Source organism: Brachionichthys hirsutus, chromosome 17, assembly GCF_040956055.1.
Source record: "Brachionichthys hirsutus isolate HB-005 chromosome 17, CSIRO-AGI_Bhir_v1, whole genome shotgun sequence".
Classification (NCBI taxonomy): Eukaryota; Metazoa; Chordata; class Actinopteri; order Lophiiformes; family Brachionichthyidae; genus Brachionichthys; species Brachionichthys hirsutus.
Window position 1 is genome coordinate 10,761,343 of NC_090913.1, and position 21,481 is coordinate 10,782,823.

Consider the following 21,481-nt stretch of genomic DNA (forward strand, 5'->3'; position numbering starts at 1 on the left):
GACGGAATCTTTGCGTTGATGCGTGTGTGCGTTTGACCTAAGGGATCTGCTGCTATATTTATATCTGGCATGGCGCGATAGGACAGAGATTGTCAGCCCTCAGAGCGTTTGACATCCACCAGAGGCCAGAAGCCTTTTCTCGGTTAACGTCTGACTGGAAACGGTTTATGTTTTACAAATTTAGCTTCTTAATTAGCCGCGTTCCATGGGTTGTTCAGGACACATGACTTATGGAACCCAGCCAGTTTACAGCACTGACAGACAGCATGCAGCCCAGTGCCCCCCTGCAAGATGACATCTGTGAGTCCCAGCAGCTTTGCCAACATCGCAGCACACAGCAGATTGTAAATGTTATCGGGGCTGTCAGATTCGGTCTATATTTGTCTCTGATATAGGCTAACAGTGCTCAGCCAACAGAATTATGACAGGAAACAGCAGTAGGCGGTTGTATTGACTAGAGATCTGACAAATCCTAGTCAGCGCGTGAGCTGTCTACCGGGTAGAGCTGTGGTGCGTTCAGCTTCTTCCTGACCCAATGGCTGAGCCTCATCCGTTTCCTGTGGGACATCACCCCCTTGTGTTTGGTATGCAGGTGTCTAATCTGGGTTGATCCCTTTGTTCCCCTTGTTTGGCGTGAGTTAGAAGTCCCTCACTGATCTGGGAAGCAGAGATTCCAGCGAGCTCTCCATAATCCTCTGTCGGAAGTCCAGTAGACGAAGTGGTTGGCAGCGATAAATGAATGCTCCCGGTGGAATTTTACAGTTTGAGTATGACGTCTCTTCTGTGTGTGCAGAGCTAAAAGAAAAAAAGCAGTTTCAGTCGATTCAATTCTTCTGATTTTTTTGCACCGCCACCAAATCAATCAATGCTTTATATTAATGGCTTGCTGCCCCCCCCCCCCCCTCCACGAGTAAGCAATCGTTGACAATGGTGTGGAAAACAAATACCTTTTAGCAGGCAGAAACACTGGGGAAGACTCCAGCGCTCCAGGTGGGCGGCCATCTGCATCGATCGGTTGTCTTGACAACGAATACACGGAGAGATGCTGAAATATACAGCAACAATGAAATAGAAGTATGTATTATCATTACTACAATCGTGGCGTTTAGTGTAATTCAGCTGAATGAGATGCTGAATCGGGATGTTGCCTAAGAGACAGGTGCCAAGTTCTTCTTTTGAAGCGCACGCACGCATACGTTTGTCACGTCCTGACTTTGCACGTTCATATTTAATATGTGAGACTAGTTGAATCAGGTGCTTAAACATTCATATTCTCTGTCTGCAATGTGTTGCTCTTCTTTAGGTGCTTATCCGTGTCATTGATACCAACAACCATCGACCGCAGTTCTCCCAGAAGTGGTATGAGGTGAACGTGTCCGAGGACAAACCGGCAGGGACTGAGGTCTTGCAGATCAGTGCTGTGGACAGAGATGAAAAGAACAAACTCACTTTTACACTCCTGAGCAGCACTGATCCCTTCAGCCTGAGGAAGTTTCGACTAGACCCGGGAACAGGCATCCTCTACACCGCGGAGCGGCTCGATCATGAAGCCATGCATCGTCACACCCTTACTGTCATGGTGAGAACCGACGGACACGGACAGTTTGATTACTTATCACGAGTTCCTACATATGGTTTAATAAGTCTCAATTTTTGGAATAAAAAACATGGATTGTTTCTGTTTTATATATCAAGATTCCTACCTTTTCCGTCTGTGTCTTTTCTAGGCTCGCGACCAGGACATCCCTGTGAAGCGGAACCTTGTGCGTGTTATTGTCAATGTGGACGACACCAACGATAACGCGCCGTGGTTCACGGGCACGCCGTACTCCGGCCGTGCGTTTGAATCTGCAGCCGTGGGCTCGGCTGTGCTCCAGGTCACAGCCCTCGACAAAGACAGCGGCCACAACGCGGAGGTTGTCTACAGCATCGAATCAGGTAAGTGCTGAGCCACTCTGTCCCAGTGTCACTGCTGAAAGCGTTCATTGTTTAACTCGCATGAAATCAGCTCCTAACAATGTATGAGTCATCTTGACTCCTACTGCCCACTGAAGCTTCATCATGAATGGAAGACTTTACAAATAGTAGAAGTAGACTTTTCCTTGAGGTCCTCCAAGTATGTGGGTGATCAGAATTTCCCCCCCGATGGAATCCTCCTACAATAAGCTGCTTTATAAGAACAAGTAACATGCAGCTATGAGAGGCAAGACTTTTTGCTTGTACTTTAAACAGGCTAATATAATTTAATTGTAGAAATCTAAGGGCCTTACTAAGCTAAATGTTAGTGACTAACCAATGTTGAAGGGGTAAAACACTGAATCCGAGATTGTCAGAAGTTTAAGTAGAGCAGACTTTGATCACAGCGTTGCCTTCTCCTTACAGGAAACTTTGCGAACTCCTTCGCCATTGATCCGGTTCTTGGGACGATTAAAGTAGCCAAAGAGCTCGATCGCAGCAGCAAGACCCGGTTTGAGCTCATTATTAAGGCATCTGATAACGGAGTGTCTCCTCTCTCAACTACAACCACTGTACGCATTGCGGTAACGGTTTCAGACAATGCCGCCCCCAAATTCAACCAAAAATCCTTCTCTGCAGAAGTCAGCGAGTCCGCTCAACCGGGAACTTTTGTCAGCTTGGTCACGGCTGCCAGCAAGGCATCTGTTTTCTACCAAATAAAAGGAGGCAACAAGAACAACGCGTTTGCTATAAACCCAAACTCGGGAGTGGTCGTTACCCAGAGAAGTTTAGATTACGAAACCATTTCTGAATACGCGCTCATCATCCAGGCCACCAACATGGCTGGACTCGCCAGCAACGCGAGTCTTTCGATACACCTCAAGGATGAAAATGACAACGCTCCGGTGTTCCTCCAGAGGGAATTCAAAGGACTAATCAGCGAGTCGGCACCTCTCAACAGCATCGTGCTGACCCTTGAGAACGCTCCTTTAGTCATCCGTGCCTCCGACGCCGACTCTGACCAGAACGCCATGCTCATTTATCAAATCGTTGAACCTTTTGCTCATAACTATTTTGCCATCGACTCAAACACAGGAGCCATCAGAATCACAACGGCTTTAGATTACGAACAGAGGAGTGTTTTCCGCTTCACAGTTCAGGCCCATGATCTCGGAATGCCACGGCTTTTTGCAGAGACGGCAGCCAATGTGACCGTCGGCGTGATTGATATCAATGACTGCTCTCCAGTCTTTAGCCAGGAGCTGTACGAGGCAGCTGTCACGGTGCCAACGTACAAAGGGGTGGAGGTCGCTAGGATCAACGCTACAGATTCCGATGTTGGGCCCAACTCCAAGCTTTTCTTCTCTATCTCTGAGGGAAATATTGGAGATAAATTTAAAATGGACCCCACCACGGGTGTAATCTCCATTCAGAATGTCACGCAGCTCAGGAGCAGATATGAATTAAAGGTCAGGGTTTCTGACGGTAGATTTGCCAATGTTGCTACAGTAAAGATAAACGTAAAGGAAAATGGGGACAGTAAGCTGAAGTTTACCAGCGACTCCTACAAAGCCTACGTCCAAGAAAACTCCTCTGAGAAGAGGACGTTAGCAGTTATTGCCACCGTTGGGAGCCAGATCAACGAGCCTTTGTTTTACAACATTTTGAACCCTGACAACAAGTTTGCAATCAGTCGCACGTCCGGAGTCGTGTCGACCACTGGGATTCCATTCGATCGGGAGGCACAAGACACGTACGATATCGTTGTTCAGGTCACCAGAGAGGACAAATCTGAAGATGGAGCTCACGTTCTTGTGACTGTGACAGTGGAGGATGTGAATGACAACAAGCCCATGTTTGTGAATCTTCCATATCACGCCCTGGTGCAGATGGACACGGAGAACCAAGTCATCCGTCAGGTCACGGCAGTGGACAAAGACACCGGCTCGAACGCAGACGTCCGCTATGAGCTCAAGAACCACGGGGAGCACTTTCAAATCAGCCCCGCTGGGGAAATTTCCCTCAAGAAGAAACTTGAGAAGGAATCACTTAACACAGACTTCGTCATCGTCGTTGTTGCGAAGGATAACGGCGAGCCAGCACTCTCGGCGGAAGTAGAAGTGCCAATAACAGTAGTGAACAAAGCAATGCCTGTGTTTGAGAAGGCGTTCTACAGCATTGAAATCCCAGAGAACGTCCAGTTGCACACGCCCGTGCTTCACGTGCAGGCCACTGATTCTGAAGGGCCTCGCATTGTGTACACGATCTCCGAGGGCAATCCTTTCAAACAATTCTCCATTGATTTCAACACAGGTGTGATCCACGTGATCCAGCCTTTGGACTTTGAGACACACCCTGCCTACAAACTAAATGTCAGAGCTACGGACTCTCTGACTGGAGCCCACTCCGAAGTGTTTGTCGATATCATACTGGAAGACGTGAACGACAATGCCCCCGCGTTCCTGTCAAAGTCCTACCACGCCAACATCTCCGAGGCCTCTGTCATCGGCGCGTCTATTTTAGAAGTTGATGCAAAAGATTCCGATACCGGCAACAACCAGGAACTCTTCTTTCAGCTGGTTGAGGAACGGGGGAGGAGTTCGGATTTTTTCACTATTGATCGTGACACGGGCGCAATCTCTCTTGCTCGAGTTGTCGATCACGAGGAGACCCAACAGCACAAGTTGAAAGTGCGTGTTGTCGACGGAGGAGTGCCGGCCCTCTCGAGCGACGTCATCGTGACAATAGATGTTGGCGACCTGAACGACAACGCGCCGGTTTTTACAGAGCACACTTACCAAGCTACCGTCTGTGAATTAGCGCCACGCGGATACTTTGTCACCCAGGTCCAGGCGTCTGACGCCGACAGCTCAGACTCTGATAACTTGCAGTTCTCTATTATATCTGGCAACGAGGATCTCAACTTCTCCATTGACAAATACACAGGCGCCATCGTCATTTCCAACCACCGCAGGCCGCACATGCAGCCGCGATACAACCTCAACGTGTCGGTGTCGGATGGCGTGTTCAGAAACTCAGCCCTTGTCATAATAACCGTCACCGGCGGCAACTTCCACAGCCCCACCTTTTCCCAGGCGGACTTTGTCGTTGAACTCGTTGAAAACTCCCCTGTCGGCACTTTGGTAGCAGAGGCGAAGGCGACAGATGACGACGAAGGAATTTACGGGCAAGTTGCATACCAGATTGTTAATGACTTTGCGAAAGACAAGTTCTCGGTCAACAACAAGGGAGAGATATTCACTCTCGAGAGCCTTGATCGCGAGAACGCCATTGAGAAGGTGATCCCTATTTCTCTCACAGCCAATGACGGCGGTGGAAAAGTGGGCTTTTGTGTCGTCAATGTCATCCTCACGGACGTCAATGACAACGCGCCACAATTCAGGGCAGCTGTGTACAAAGCCACGATTGAGTCTGACGTTCCAAGAGGAACCTCTGTGGTTAAAATTGCTGCTTCAGACACGGATGAGGGAAGCAATGCGGACATTGAATACTCCATCGAAGCAGACGTTGAAAATGTGGAGGAGAACTTTGAGATCCACCCAACCTCTGGGGTCATTGTAACCAAAGAGAGTCTGATTGGACTTGAAAATGAGCTCTGCGCCTTCTTTGTCAGGGCCAAGGATACTGGGAATCCGGCAAAACATTCTGTCGTGCAGGTTTACATTAGGATTGTTGCACCGGAGACCCCGATCCCCAAATTTACTGAAGCAAATTACCGCTATACGATTCCCGAAGACCTTCCGATTGGCACGGAGATCGATGTGATTCAGGCTATTAGTGAGCAACCAGTCGTTTACAGTCTCGTGAAAGGAAGCAATCCCGAGAGCAATGAAGATGAGATGTTTGTTGTCGACCGAGACAGCGGAGCCTTGAAGCTTCAGAAAGGCCTCGACCACGAAACCACCAAATGGTATCAGCTCACTTTGGTTGCACAGACAAAGCAAGAGGCTTATGAGATAGTGGCGTCTGTGAATATCCACATCCAGCTGAAAGACTTCAACGACAACAAGCCTGTATTTGAGTCAGACCCTTACGAGGCTGTCGTCGTGGAAAACCTTCCGAGTGGGACTCAAGTGATCCAAGTCAGAGCCACCGACCAAGACTCTGGGACCAATGGCCATGTCGTTTACAGCCTCGACCCCAAGCAGAACGCGCCGGAGATCTCGGAGCTGTTCGCCGTTAATAGCGAAACTGGATGGGTGACCGCCTTAAAAGAGCTGGACCGTGAAAAGACAGAAAAGTACACGATTGCTGTCCTAGCCACAGACCAAGGCGACAGGATTCAGCACGTTACCGGTGCCAGAGTGGAGGTAACCGTCGCCGACGTGAACGACAACCCGCCCCGGTTCACTGCAGAGATCTACAAAGGCACAGTCAGCGAAGACGACCCCCCTCCCAGCGGGGTGATAGCTATACTTAGCACCACCGACGACGACTCCGAGGACGTCAATAAACAAGTCAACTACTTTATCACAGGTGGGCATTTATTGTTTTTACCTAATCTTTCAAACGTAGTTTGTGAGAGTTTAGTTCTTACTGCTTTGTGAAATAGTGACATTTCAAATCTTAGGAAGGATCATCCATTCATTTTTTTAGATGTGAAGTTGCGACGAATAACGCAAGTTGTTGTTATTTAGCAGGAAGTAGGCGTGGGGCAGTCCCATGTCCGTGTCTTTAGAATGACAATGCTTCCCTGCTTTGCTGCTATTTGAGTTGTTGACCATTCTAAAGGGTATAAAGGTATTTATGTTTAACACCAAACAGGAGGGGACCCGCTTGGCCAGTTTGCTATCGAACACATACAGAACGAATGGAAAGTCTCTGTCAGAAAGCCCCTGGACCGAGAAACGAAGGACAATTACCTCCTAAACATTACTGCCAGTGACGGCATCTTCACCGGCAAAGCTACTGTGGAGGTCAAGGTGCTGGATGCCAACGACAACAGTCCCGTGTGCGAAAAGGTCAAATATGTATATATTTTAATCATATGATTTTCGTTTGTTCTGTCCTTTTATTGTTCGATATTAACTTTGGTTTCTTCCTGTATTTCATTCTCATCTGACGTCGTAGTCTCTGTACAGCGAGCGCGTCCCAGAGGACTCGCCTGCCGGCAGGCTCCTCTTGCAGGTCTCTGCAACAGATGCTGACATCCGCTCAAATGCCCACATCTCTTATGAGCTCCAGGGCGTTGGATCTGACTTGTTCACCATCGACTCGGATACAGGTGTGTAGCTGTTGCAGCATCTGTGGAGGGTTACGTATTGCCTGCAGTCCCATCCATGCATTTTCTTTCGGCGAAGCAGACTGTTCCATACATCCTTTTCTCAGCGTCCACTTTCCTGCAGCAGGGTCACTGCTATGCCGAGAGTAGGCGTACTTTTAGTAGGATTATTGCAGACGAGGACTGCCAAGTTCCGCTGGAGTCTCCAAAGAGGTCGTGGCGGTGGCTGCCGCGTCCCTCGCGTCCCGGGACACTTCCATCTTCTCCCCCCTCTTGCACATCAATTACGTATTCATTCTCCTCTTCTCCCTTTTCAAAGCCATTAGTTGCTTGGATGCCTTTTTACTTGGTTAGGAGACAGTAGACAAGGGGGGGTCACACTGCTTTAGAATATACATGTCCCCCCCCCCCCACTTGTGCAGAAACTCAATCACTTGACTGACTTGTCAAACAAGATCTTCTGAAACTGGAGGGTTATCAATGGTTATCAAAGGTCGTCCTTCTCGTGTGTCCCTCCTGTGTGGTTCGGCTCAAATGTGCTCGGTCTCTCTTTCAGGGGAGCTGAAGACCTTGCAGCCGCTGGACCGAGAGGAACAAGACGAGCACAGGTTCAAAATGAGGGCGGTGGACGGAGGAGGCCAATACTGCGAGGCTGACATTCACATCGCAGTGAAAGATGTGAACGACAACCCCCCGCAGTTCTCGTCTGATCCCTACACCTTCTCGGTCTTCGAGAACACAGAGATGGGCACATACGTGGCAAAGCTGCTGGCAAACGATGTAGATACTGGTGAGTTCGTAGCGTACTCGAGAAAACACGACTGTGTTCTAAGTGTTACAGAAAACAAGGGGGCACCCCTTCATCCAGATCTACTCCAGAATACAGTAGTTTCTTCTTTAGACAATACGGACACTTGTGTGGATCCTGAATCCAAACCTTTATTTATATTCACAAGTAATTTTTATGTAATTGTGCTAAAAGGCAGGAAAACGAATCTGTTTTACAAACACAGGATATGGTGTTATTACCCATATTATTAAATATGCATAAATAAGGAAAACACTAGGGGGTCAGGTGATAGTCACACTTTTAAATCATTTTTCAACTGGCCTGTCAGAGATTTACAGATTGCATACATTCAGAATGGAATGTAGAATGTTGTGCTACCCTAGCAACACCGAATGGTGCTAAATATGAATCGTACTCAGCCCCTTAAAGTTTGGGCCCTTAGAAGTGAGACGAACGGAAGACGAGCTTCACACAGATGGAAATGGCAAATTTAAGTTGTTGTTGTTGGGTTTTTTTTTAAAGCATTTCCATGATTTCATTACTGCCGCAGTTGGGGCAAAAAGAATAATGACATATGAAAATGTGTCAGAGAAACAGATGAATAGAACGCCTGTAATCCGAGGGACCAAGCTTAGAGATGTTTTGTCGTGCTGTAATATAATCAAACGCATCTCGGCTAAATGATGGTTCAAGATAGTGGAGTTTATTATTATCTTTCTTTCACGCCACCACATTCCACTAAATGCCAAGAGGCACAGATAACAAATGTGGAATTTCATGAATGATCAACCCCCCTCAAATTAAAAGCTCCATTACACTCTAATGAAATTCTTCTCTCTTCAAGCCAAATTCTCAAAAGGGGGTTGATTGCGATTTTCCATTTGCCTGGTGCAAAGCCTCGGGGACACGTATTTATCCGTGGCGTCTTCGCCTTTCAGCGAGCGTCGCCTCCGCCCGAGAACGTCTCACGTGGATCAGGCTGAGAACTTAAACCCCGCAATTATACGGACTTTGAGACTCGATCCGGGAAGCCTTTGGACCCAATGTTCCAGAATTCACCTTTAGTTTGGTGGGGGGCGGGAATTGATTTCTCATTTTCAGTCCCTCTTTTTTAGCCAGACCAACGGAAAAGGAGGGCAGAACCGAGCCCATCGGAGGGTAACATTAAAAGAAGAGAGCTGGTATTAAGACGTGTCTCATGGCTTTCCTGCCACAACATTTGCGTCGCATCTTGAATATTGAGGATAAGACCTGCTTGAAGCAGAGCGTGAGATAGTCGCTCCAGTCGTTTAGCCGGTGGCAGTAATTATTTAGATTTACAGTGAGTGAACGCAGAGGAGGATCTGATTGGGATTTTCATCACACGTGTCGTATCGCACTCATCTAGAGGCCAGGTTTAATTGAGTCACATACCAGTCTGCAGGAACGTGTGGTGTACTCTCTGACCCCCTTCAGTAAACTTTGTAATCGACTCTAAAAAAATGCGAAGCCATCAAATGTCATCTTGAGAGTGAAAGACTTTCCTTGTCCTGCATCAATATTTGACCGTGCATCATTTCTGCGAGGAATCGGCCCGAGGCGCGTCACAGCCGCTGAGATCTGTCGGCCCATTTGGCTGCAAGATGTTTCATGCTCACCCAGCAGCCTGCTGTTACCGGGGTCCGGGGCGGCTTACCAGCACCGAGCGGTTACAAGCCAGACAGATAAACAGGCACAAAACGGGTAGCGTGTGCTGTGATAAATTATGTGCACAGGTCTGTGCTTTGTCCTTCATCACACCCGTCTGGTTCCGTTATCTTTGTGGCTTCGCCGTTGTATTTTTCCTCGCTGTTATTTTCTACATTTGATTTTTATTTTGCGTCGGAGGAATTCAATCGTTTTCTGCTCCGTCCATCTTAATGCTGACTAGATGATTTTACACTCTGACTTTGCTGCCGCAGACACTGCTGTTATCTTTAAGTACGGAACTGTCCTGGAAATGGAATCTGTCTGCGTTGCTTTAAAGGTCAGCTGGCTTTTAGCGGCGTTGAAAAGCCCTGAACTTGCAGCAATGACTCTCACGTTGGGTGGAGACTGAGCAATGTTTTCCTTAAGCTACACGTTCATTTCTCCATTAACCATTTAATTTGTTTCATTTAAGGCTGGGATTCTACAGATCATACTACCGTTAAACATATGTGAATGAGACAATCTAGGCAATTTACATTCAGCACAAATCAATTAACCACTGATAGGCAATCGTATCGCAGATGATTGGCCCGGGGACAAAAAAATGACGGGAAACCCTTTAAGCAGAGATCCTGAAGTTAAGTCTCTCCTGCACGATAATGAGATCCACAAAGGATGTGAACAGTTACCTGATAAATGGAAATATAATAGCGTGTTCCTAATGGGGGGGGGCCCACCCGCAGGAAGGCGTTATGATTATTATTGTGATCCGTCTCTGTCTTGTTGCTCAGAAGGTCTTGCTTGTGGGAGGACATGAGTTATGAGGATGGCGTGGGTTGGGCGTTTTACGGCTCCCTGTTTATCACAGGCCGTGTGAAAGGTTGATGCTGTTGGAATGAGGATTAAGGGCGATGGCTCGAATCATTCACGAATCGATGCATCAATGGAAGCATCGATGCACTTGAGCACGTCTCCAGATGAGACTTTGGATCTTATGGGTAAAGGCTAACATTTAAGGTGACACCTTAATTGTTGGGATGTGAGTAGAACCGATTTTCTGAAGGGTTTCACGGCAGTACAGGAAAAAAAAAGAATTAAGATGTATTTAAATCCGCCCTTTTTTTTGTCTTTCAGGCCTTAACAGTGATGTTCTTTACTCCCTGCTTGACTCTGCTGATGGGGTTTTCTCAATTGACGAGCTCACCGGGGTGATAAGTCTGGAGCGTCCGCTGGACCGCGAGGTGCAGTCGGCGTACGAGCTGAAGGCCAGCGCGACCGACCAGGGCTCCCCGCGGCTGTCGTCGCTGTGCCACGTCGTGATCTCCGTCCTGGACATCAACGACAATCCGCCGGTGTTTGAGCACCGCGAGTACACGGCTACCGTTTCCGAGGACGTGGCGGCGGGCACACAGCTGCTCAGGGTGCAGGCGGCCAGCCGGGACACGGAAGCCAATGGGGAGATCGCCTACAGCATCATCAGTGGGAACGAACACGGCATGTTCAGCGTGGAGCCGCGCACCGGTACGTGGTCGCACAAGAACGTGCAACATAAAGCTTTCAAAGGCGTTTAGGAGAATTCAGCTACATCGCAACCATCACTAACGTCAAGCTAAGACTTCCTGCTGGTTTTTTCCTTAGGTGACATTTTCGTGATCGAGTCACTGGATTATGAGGTCTACCACGAATACTACATCACCATCGAGGCTACTGACGGTGGCTCGCCACCGCTCAGCGACATGGCCACTGTGAACATCAACCTGACCGACGTCAATGACAACACGCCCGCCTTCAGCCAGGACGTCTACACGGCCGTCGTCAGCGAGGACACCGAGTTGGGGAAACCTGTGATAACGGTAAGAACACTTAGTCGCCTCATCGTTAACGGCCTCTGTCCTCTGCTCGCTGTGCACGCCATCAGATCGCTGGCCAAACGCCATCTGGCTAAATTAAGCCCGGTGCTCTTCATGCTTTCTGCACCTCTGGTTTTTGTTCATTGTCCGACACGCATGTTCAAAGAGTTTCATAGAAAGCATTTCACTCATTAAGCCCCCTTTTTCTCTATCAATATTTTATCAATAATATATTTTCATGCCATCTGTTTCTGTCTCCATCCCTCAAAAGGCCTGTTTACGGTCATTAATCTGTGTCTAATCCACCTGAATAGAATAGATCCGTCAGGAAATTAGATTTTAAAATCTGCCATTGTCTCATTATAAATCATCCCTGTCTCCTGATTTCCCCGGGGGGATCCCTTTCATTATATGACGGTTGGTGGGTTTTAGGACTGTGTCTGCGTGTGCGTGTGTGTGTGTGTGTGTGTGTGTGTAGAATGGTGCGCAGCAGAAGCAATAGGTGCTCTGTGTGACGTGATAGGAGACATGCAACTAAGGATCATTTGTATACTTTTTTTGACAGAAAAATGTCAGAATTTAATGAATCTGCTGTTTTTAAATGTGAAAACCCCAAAATATATCACTTTCACAAATTGTAAAAAGTGTAAGAAAGACATTATTCTCAAAATAGTTGCTGAGAGATTTTCAGTCGTGCGTCAAAAGCTCCTGAAAGATTGATAAAAATAAGTATTTTTTATTTACAATCAAAATAAATATCAGAAATGGATGAATAATTATGTCAGATTTTTTTTTAATCCTGGTTGGTGTACTTTCACCCGCCACTAATGCAGAGTAAATAAGATGCATTGCCATTTGAAGCCACCGATCGATGACTGATGGCCATTTTCATCGTCTGATTGATTCTAAGGTGATCGCCGAGGACTTGGACGGACCCTCCCACAACCACGTGCGCTACTCCATCGTGGACGGCAACCTGGGCAGCCCCTTCACCATCGATCCCGTCCGAGGGGAGCTGAGAGTTGCTCGCCAGCTGGACAGAGAGCGAGTAAGAGAAGCAGCAGATACTCTGCACAAACAGTCTGATCCATAGAATCCAATCTCAGCTGTGTCAGGCCTAATGGGGCCGCTTGTTTACTGATCTCCGCTGCATTATTGCTTACAGAAGCAGCTTTGCCGATATGGTAACCCCCCCCCCCCCTCCCCCCACCTTCTCAGACTTCAGGGTACACTCTGATGGTGGTAGCCTCAGACAACGGCGAGCCCCCTCTTTCCAGCAGCGCCATGATCAACATCGACATCTCCGACGTCAACGACAACCCGCCGCTGTTCTCCCAGGCCAACTACAGCCTCATCATTCAGGTTAGGTGGTGGGGGGGATGGGGGGGGCGACGTTGTCAATGTCGACTGGGTGAGGATGAGGTAGCAGGAAGGACAGGAGAAGGCGAGGTGAAGGTGTAAGAAGGATTGCAGTGGACACAGGGGGGGGGGGGGGGGGGGGGTAATGAAGGCTGTGTGACTAGAATGCCAAGAAGCTGGAAGGAGGATGAAGCAAGAAGAAGAAGAGGTAAGGACAAAGGAGGAGGAAGTTGGGGGGGGTGGGGGGGTCGTGAGACAAAGGCTGCATTTTAATCACAAGAATGTAGACAAAGGATGAAAGGAAACGACCGTAAGGCAGGACTGATGAAGAGTGGGAACGTGCAGGGCTGGATGCTGATAATGGATGCTTGAGTGAAGCGGGTAAGAATTAGAGAAAAGGGTGTTGCGTCTTTGTGTCAGGACATGAAAGGGCCAGTCGAAGGTGGGGGGGGGGGGGGGGCACATTGTTGGACTGACGGGACAAACGGACTCGGCTCTCGAGTCCATTCAATCGCCTGAAGTTCTCCCCTGTGACCTTCTGAAAATCATTCCATAACAGAACTTGAGCGCATCGGGGGGGGGAGCCGCCTCCTCACAAATATCAAACATGTCTGCATCGTGTCCCACAGGAGAATCGACCCAAAGGCACCAGTGTTCTTCAACTCACCGTAACGGACCGGGACGCCTCCCACAACGGCCCGCCTTTCACCTTTGTCATCGTGGATGGGAACGAAGGCGAAGCGTTCCAGATCAACCAGCAGGGCGCTCTGGTGGCCGCGGGGGTGCTGAATAGGAAAAGTAAAGAACACTACCTGCTCCAAGCACAGGTGGGTCACAGCGCCGGGGAGAACCCAGCGGCGGGAGAGGCCGCATCGATTTAACCGTCCAGCCGGCGCAGCCTGATCTTTGTCTTCCATCTCGGTGTCTTTCCTTCTCAGAGACATCAGCTCTCACTTTCCCCAGCTAGTCAGTACACATATCTGTACTACAAGTACACACATATGTACTACAAATACACGCATATGTACTACAAGTCATCTTTTCATCTGGCTAAGTGTAGAGCATGACTGCCCTCTGCTGGTGGAAGGACAGAACCTCACTCACTCATGTTCCGTCTCATGCTCAGGTGTCGGACAACGGCAAACCTCAGCTCTTTTCCACCGCCTTCGTGAGTGTCCGCGTCATTGACGAGAGCGTCTACCCGCCTGCGATCCTTCCTCTGGACGTCTTTGTGACCACCGCTGGGGAAGAATATCCCGGAGGCGTCCTGGGCAAGATCCACGCCACCGACCAAGACGTCTACGACACGCTCTCGTACAGCCTGGCCCCCTCTTCGTCTTCATCCTCAGGAGGGGAGAGCGGCGACGTGTTCTCGGTCTCCGCCTCGGACGGCAAAGTCATAGCCCTGCGGCCGCTGGACGTGGGCCACTACCCGCTCAACGTGACGGTGACCGACGGGCGCTTCACCACCGCCGCTGACGTCACCGTGCACGTCAGACAAGCCGCTCGCCAGGCTCTGGACAACTCTATCGCGGTGCGCTTCGCCAACATTGCGCCTGAGGAGTTTATAGGAGACTACTGGCGCAACTTCCAGCGGGCGCTCCGAAACATCGCCGGCGTTCGGAGGAGCGAGGTGCATTTGGTGAGCCTGCAGCCGGCGGAGCGCGGAGATCTGGACGTGCTGCTGACTCTGGAGAGATCCGGGAGCCCCTACCAGTCTCAGGAGGTAGGAGCAGCCACAGACATGTCTGTTTGAGGGGTCTGTATTTACAGCGGAATCCCTTTTCCAACATCTTTTAAATGTTGCCTTTTTGTCCCTGCAAAGCCAAAAAGCGCAACATCTGCAAAAAAAAACGTCAAACTGAGAAAAACAGGTATCTGTGTTTTTGTTTTCAGTAAGCATAACAAATGCATCAGTAGAACGGCGATGGCCAGAGACCGTGGAGAAGACGCTGCACTTACGCCTCCTGGTTTGGGCTGGTCCCACAAGGCCCGCCTGGCGATTAGAAAACAATCACCGTGATTAATAGCATTTGAGATTCAGCCGGGAAAATTAGGAGCTTATTAATAGGAGGCAAATATCAACGGCCCTTCCTGCAGGGATCCCCCCCCCCCACCAGGAGAAACCAAGAGTGTGTCTCACAGCCGCTGTGATTCAATAAGCATTTATGTCTCAAAGGCTGCGCACGCACACACACACACACACACACGCATCACTTACATACATGTTCCCGTTTCACTCGTCTCAGGTCGTCTTCCGCAAGCTGAACTCCTCGGCGGCGGTGATCGAGGAGATGACGGGGGTCCGGATCGTGCAGGTGGTCCAGAAGCTGTGTGCGGGTCTGGATTGCCCGTTGCACTTCTGCGACGAGGTCATCTCCCTGGATAAGAGCGTTATGACCACCCACAGCACGGCTCGCCTCAGCTTCGTTACCCCGCGACACCTGAGGACCGCCACCTGCCAGTGCGAAGGTAGCACGACGAGCACACCGCATAAACACGCAGCCAGCGTCGTCATCTGTTAGACGCTCCCTAAGTGTCAGTGTGTTGGCGTTCAGGCGGCAGATGCCCCCTGTTGAACAACCAGTGTGGGGACCACCCCTGTCCTGAGGGTATGGACTGCGTGGAGGACCCGAGAGACGCCACCTACAGCTGCGTGTGTCCAGAGGGCAAAACCGGCAAATGCTCCGGTGAGATGCTCCCGTCCCTTTGGCGTGTCTTCATCTACCTGTCAAACGTGGAAGCTACATGTTTCACATTTTCTAGTCCCGCCTCTTAACGTCTGCTGCTTCCTGCCAGACGGCCACTCGCTGACGTTCGGCGGCAGCGGCTACGTGAAATACCACCTGATGGAGAACGAGAACGAGGAGTTGATGAAGCTGTCTCTGAGACTCCGGACCTTCTCCAGCCACGCCACCGTCATGTACGCCAAAGGGAAGGACTACAGCATCCTCGAGGTGACTTTGTTTCGATGTATTTGTCCACACTGACATAGCACCTCCCTTCCACACACACCCCCGCCCCGCCCCACGGGCTTAATAAAGACATGACCGGCCCGTGAGACCGTCCAACTCTGCTGAGGGGTTCAGAAATCCATTTTTAAATTCACATAATTTACTGTTTGAATGTGGTTGTGGCTGCCTACAAGCCGTTTTAGTCCTGGGAGGGAAACGGAAAGCAAGTTTTCCACGCATTCCTTTGAGAGTCTCTCTGCAGTCGGACACGAGCGTGGCTGACGTGCACCAAGCGCTGATTTGCGGTTGTGGAACGACGTTTGTCTTTTCTCACCCTGGACTAGATCGTGAACGGCCGCCTGCAGTACAAGTTCGACTGCGGCAGCGGCCCGGGCCTCGTGTCCGTCCACAGCGCTCAGGTCAACGACGGCGAGTGGCACACCGTTTCCTTGGAGGTGGACGGTAACTACGCCAAGCTCGTGCTGGACCGGGTGCACGCCGCCTCGGGCACGGCGCCGGGCATCCTGCGAACCCTCAACCTGGACAACAGTATTTACTTCGGCGGTCACGTACGCCAGCACGCCCCGGCTCGCCACGGACGCAGCCTGCCCGTCACCAACGGGCTCCGTGGCTGCATGGAGGCCATGTCCCTGAATGGACAGGAGCTCCCTCTGAACACCAGAGCGCACCGCGCCCACGCCGTGCTGGAGGACGTCCTGGACGTGGCGCCGGGCTGTGCGGTCGCTCCCGTTGAGAGTTGTTCGAGCAACCCGTGCACCAACGGCGGGAGCTGCACGCCGCGGCCTAGCGGGGGTGCGTAATGTCTCCTTCAGCTCGTTACACACACTCAGACGTTCACGCTTAAACTTTTTAAACGCACATTTTCTAAATTCCTTTAACTGCAAACGAAACCGATTCCTCTGCTCACAAGTGGGTGCAGCGAACCCGGCCTTCGTGCGGTTAGCGATAAGCATCTTCAGCCACTGTTTGGCTCGAAGCGCGTCCTTGTGCCGAGGTCATTTGTGGTAAATGCATTCCTTGCAAACTCCACCCTTCTGCACCTGGTTCACATTAAAAACCTGCGTTAGGTTCAGGGACATTAAGCTTCACCGTCTGAAGGATGTTGTGCAGAACATCTGCAGGATGTCTGGAGTTTCAGTAACGTCAGTGAAGCGTCTTTAACTTCTTATATCTCTGCGTTTGAATTCCACAGGCTACTTCTGTAAGTGTCCCGCCTCTTTCATGGGCGCCCACTGTGAGATGGGCATAAGCCCCTGTGCCTCCAACCCCTGCCTGTACGGGGGCACCTGCGTGCCCCGGGCAGACGACTTCTACTGCCAGTGCAGAGGGCAGTACTCTGGACAAAGGTACTACAACTTCTTCTCCTCCTCAAATATGGAGCATGTTAATAATACAATACATCAAAAATACTGTTGTCAAATCTGTGGAGCCATTCTTCTACAGCCGAAGACGTCCTGCAGCAACATAAAACACGCTTTGTTCACACATTTCTGACACTTTTGAGTATCTGAAGTAAGTCTGTTTGGCGTTCAGGTGCCAGCTGGGGCCGTACTGCCGAGACAACCCGTGTAAGAACAGCGGAAAGTGCATCGACAGCCTGGATGGTCCGGTGTGCGAGTGCGAATCCGGCTTCCAGGGAGACCGGTAAGTCAAGTTAGATTTAAAGTCCTTAAAGCCGACTTGGATAAATGATTAAATATCCCCCACCTAGACGAGTCCGATCAGCAGCTTGTAGCGCACCGCCGTTAGCCGCCCAAACGCACCTCGCTGAACGCCATTGCCTTTGTCCAGGTGCCTCAGCGACGTGGACGAGTGCGTGAAGAGCCCGTGCGTCAACGCAGGCCGGTGCCAGAACACCTACGGCTCCTACGAGTGCAACTGCTCGGCGGGCTTCAGCGGGCACACGTGTGAACTCCGAGCCGAGGTCCGCAATGACTTCATCTCCACTTCCTGGAACATCGGCCTGGAGGAGGTCATTGGCATCGTGGTCTTCGTGTCCAGCATCTTCATCCTCGTTCTGCTCTTCATCATCATCCGCAAGAAGGCCTGTTGCGCCAAGTCGAAGGCGCACGCCGACAAGCACGCCGGGGGCTCCGGGGCGCACCACTCCTTCCTCCAGAGGCCGTACTTCGACGTGAAATTCCACAAGAGCATCTACTCCGACATCCCGCCTCAGGTCCCCGTCAGGCCCATCTCCTACACTCCCAGCATTCCGAGCGACTCGAGGAACAACCTGGACAGGAACTCGTTCGAGGGCTCGGCTATCCCGGAGCATCCAGAGTTCACCACCTTCAACCCGGACTCTGGGCACGGGCACCGCAAGACCGTGGCCGTGTGCAGCGTGGCGCCCAATCTCCCACCGCCACCTCCCTCCAACTCCGTCTCAGACAGCGACTCCATCCAGAAGCCCACCTGGGACTACGACTACGACGGTAAGTTTAGCTCGGACTCAACGCCGGAGCGAAGTTCCTTCTGCTGTCGGTGCATGTTTTCCTGCAGCCTATAAATAATTCTAAGTACCGAGGGATGATCCGTGCGAGTCATTTCTGTCACAGCTAAAGTGGTGGACTTGGATCCGTGCCTTACCAAGAAGCCCGTGGAGGACAGTGCGTGTCACCCCTACAGCACCAGAGGCAGCATGTCTGAGGTCCAGTCCCTCAGCTCATTCCAGTCCGAGTCCTGCGATGATAACGGTACGCCACGTTTCAGGATGCGGATCCGATCCGAAGAGAAAGAGACCAGGGAGAGTCGTTATTGCTTTCTGCAGAATCTAGCGACAGTTAGCTTGATCTTGTGGTGTTCTATGCTAACGCTGTCTCTTTGCCCGACGGTGTCTGTGGAGTCACGTGTTCTTTTCTCTTTCTTTCTTTCTTTCTTTGCTGCGGGGCCTCAGCTCCCATATGGATCAAATCAGTCCACAGATCCAGAACAAGGTTTTAAATAAGGGGGGGTCCAGCCTGTAAGTCCTCAATCAGTGCCGGTACAGACGGAAGCAATCACCAACAACTCGCGCTGTAAATTCTTCGATATTAAAAAAAGCACGAGCCTCTGCTGTAAAGGAATTTGATGACTTTGACAGATTTGTCTTTTTCATTTACCGGCATGCTTCCTTGTTTTTTTCTTCTTCTTCTCTTCTGTTTGTCTATTTTTTCCATTTCATTTCATCAAGGAACAAATCCGCAGGGTATAAACACGTATGTTAAGCTCCACCCTTCTCTTCATGACACTTACTCCCCCCCCCCCCCCCCCCCCCCCATGAATCTCGAAGGGGATTGCGCTCCTCATAAGTCATCAAAACCTTCCTGCCGTACTTTTTCCAGTGACAACAACTCCTAAATTTGAATCACAAATCGAGGTGATTTCTACTGGCTCCTCCCACTTTGTTGTGTGAACACACGCAGACTTCCTGTGACTCTTCCATCTGTGCTGCCGGCGGCACCCCGTAGTATCTCAGTATGTTGTTGTTGTTGTTGTGCGTGTTATCACGCACCCTCCCCGCACTCTGTGGCCTTCCACCATCGTCTTCAACCCTCCTACACACACGCACACACACACTCATTGTTGATGGTGAAAAAAGCAGCTGCGTTTGTGGGAAGTGTCGCTTGTGTTGGCATCGCTTGCACCACCATGAGCTTTTTATCTTTGATTTTTTTATTATCATCTTTTCATTATAAAAGCATTTGCACTAATGCTGGATCCCCCCCCCCCCCCCGCCTCTCACAAGCCTTCATAGTGACAGTAATCCACCTTGTCAGCTCTGTTTCGTCGCGTCGATTCCAGAGCTGCCATTTTCTTACACTTGACAAACGTCGTCCGAACGCGACGTCGCCTCAGCTGCTAATTAAAATGAGTTTGTGCAAACGCTAAATTAAACAATGACACGCCAAGAGGTCTGTGTGAGAAGATGGCAAAAGCCCGTCGTCCTTCAACCCGCCGCCGGCGTCCTCTGGCGTCTCGTTGTCTTCATTTCATTCCTGTCCTGCTGGATCGCTCTTTGCTTTCAGGTTTTTAAAATGACTTGTTCTCTCTCTTTCTCTTTCTTCCCCTCGCCTCATGTAAAGAGTCTTTTTTGGCTCATGATCCCAAGAACCCAAGAGGTGACCTTTTTTTTTACATACTTGTTTGCCTGCTGTTCACTGGTGTTGCCCCCCCCCCCCCCCCTCCCAACTCTTAACCACTAACACCAGACTTTAATGGGGAGAGGATTAAACCCCGGCCTCGGTGACACTTAGCTCTTAGCACCTCACCGGCCTCGTAAACACGGTGTTAAATCTGTGAGATTATTCATAATCCCAAAGCGGCTTCCTTCCGTGCACGACTTTGATGCTGAGACGGTAATAAAGAAAGTTAGACATTTAAATTCTACCCCGTAACTAACTGCAAATCTTCCTGACTGGATAGAAGTTTGTGCCTGTTTGTTTGTGGTGCAGCTGTTTGTGCTTTTAAGGTGTAAATTTAAAAAAAAAAGTATAAAAGGGTCAATCACAGATGGATGAACGGGCATGGCGGTGAGCACCAGCCCCTCCCCTTCACCCATCCAGCTATAACTGTTGCATTTTGGCCTTTTATCAGCAATAAATCAAATAAAACGTCAGAGAAGTAGATGAGAAGCCTGTTTTACGTGTGCCTGTGTCTTTAAGTGTGTCAGCTGGTTAAATCGTTGCTGTCAGCTTTGTTGTGGTGAATCCTTGCATGGCGTGAGTTTTAACATTAACCTGAATTGCCGAGCCGTGTTCCGGAGCGCTAACGATCCCGTCTGGGCTTTTCCGTTTCAAACAGGATACCACTGGGACACGTCTGATTGGATGCCGAGTGTTCAACTTCCTGGAATCCAGGAGTTTCCACAGTATGAGGTCGTGGAGCCCCCCGCCCCTCTGTACAGCGACCCGAGCGCCATCGACACTGACTACTACCCCGGCGGCTTCGACATTGAGAGCGACTTTCCTCCTCCGCCGGAGGACTTCCCTGCAAGCGACGACCTCCCACCGCCTCCCTTTCCAGAGTTTGGCGACCGCTGCGACACGCTGCGCCCCCTGGGCAGAGGTCTGGCCCCGCCTACGACCAGTCCTGGTGGCTCGCCGGCTGCCCGCCAGCGCCCCGCGCCGCCCCAGCTCTACAGCCTCAACAAGTACCTGCCCCAGCACTCCTACGCAGGCGAGGGCCAGGGAGCGGCGTCCGCCTCCGCCGCCACCACCCCGGCCTCCACCTTGGGCTACAGAAAGGGCTACCCTCTGGGCTGCAGCCGGGACTTTGACTCCTCAACCCTGGACAACATCTCCATGACTCTGTACACGTCCACGGCCTCTTGCTCGGACATGTCGGCGTGCTGCGAGGAGTCCGAGGCGATGATAAGCGACTTCGAGAGCGGCGACGAAGGCCACTTTGAGCGTCTGGTCATCCCTGGGCTGGACTCCCAACAGCACACTGAAGTCTGACACTGGATCCAAACAAAAGTGCCTGAAGCCACAGCTGTACCTTCTGTTAGCCCTTCACACACACCGCCCGCTCTAGACATGTACAGTATGCGCACGCACACACACACACACACAAACACATGCAGTGTTGTCAGATCGGTTTCGAGTTGTACAACATAAACAGGCTTTCAGCTGGTTATCATGAGTAGAGCTAATTTAAAACTAAA

At 50.5% G+C, this 21,481-nt stretch overlaps 1 protein-coding gene across 1 annotated transcript in view; it reads left to right on the forward strand.

Moving 5' to 3' along the window:
- fat1a (FAT atypical cadherin 1a) overlaps positions 1–21,275 on the forward strand; it is a 51,931-nt gene extending 30,656 nt beyond the window's left edge. The window contains exons 9-30 of the mRNA XM_068751329.1: positions 1,304–1,579; positions 1,728–1,938; positions 2,383–6,453; positions 6,742–6,938; positions 7,048–7,201; positions 7,755–7,988; positions 10,791–11,177; positions 11,295–11,509; positions 12,417–12,554; positions 12,725–12,868; positions 13,495–13,692; positions 13,992–14,591; positions 15,115–15,337; positions 15,424–15,555; positions 15,665–15,822; positions 16,164–16,632; positions 17,033–17,186; positions 17,374–17,484; positions 17,632–18,272; positions 18,396–18,533; positions 19,902–19,937; positions 20,620–21,275. Coding sequence (XP_068607430.1) covers positions 1,304–1,579; positions 1,728–1,938; positions 2,383–6,453; positions 6,742–6,938; positions 7,048–7,201; positions 7,755–7,988; positions 10,791–11,177; positions 11,295–11,509; positions 12,417–12,554; positions 12,725–12,868; positions 13,495–13,692; positions 13,992–14,591; positions 15,115–15,337; positions 15,424–15,555; positions 15,665–15,822; positions 16,164–16,632; positions 17,033–17,186; positions 17,374–17,484; positions 17,632–18,272; positions 18,396–18,533; positions 19,902–19,937; positions 20,620–21,275 — 9,543 coding nt within the window. The remainder of the gene's footprint in view (positions 1–1,303; positions 1,580–1,727; positions 1,939–2,382; positions 6,454–6,741; positions 6,939–7,047; positions 7,202–7,754; positions 7,989–10,790; positions 11,178–11,294; positions 11,510–12,416; positions 12,555–12,724; positions 12,869–13,494; positions 13,693–13,991; positions 14,592–15,114; positions 15,338–15,423; positions 15,556–15,664; positions 15,823–16,163; positions 16,633–17,032; positions 17,187–17,373; positions 17,485–17,631; positions 18,273–18,395; positions 18,534–19,901; positions 19,938–20,619) is intronic.
- The last annotated feature ends 206 nt before the right edge of the window (positions 21,276–21,481 follow it).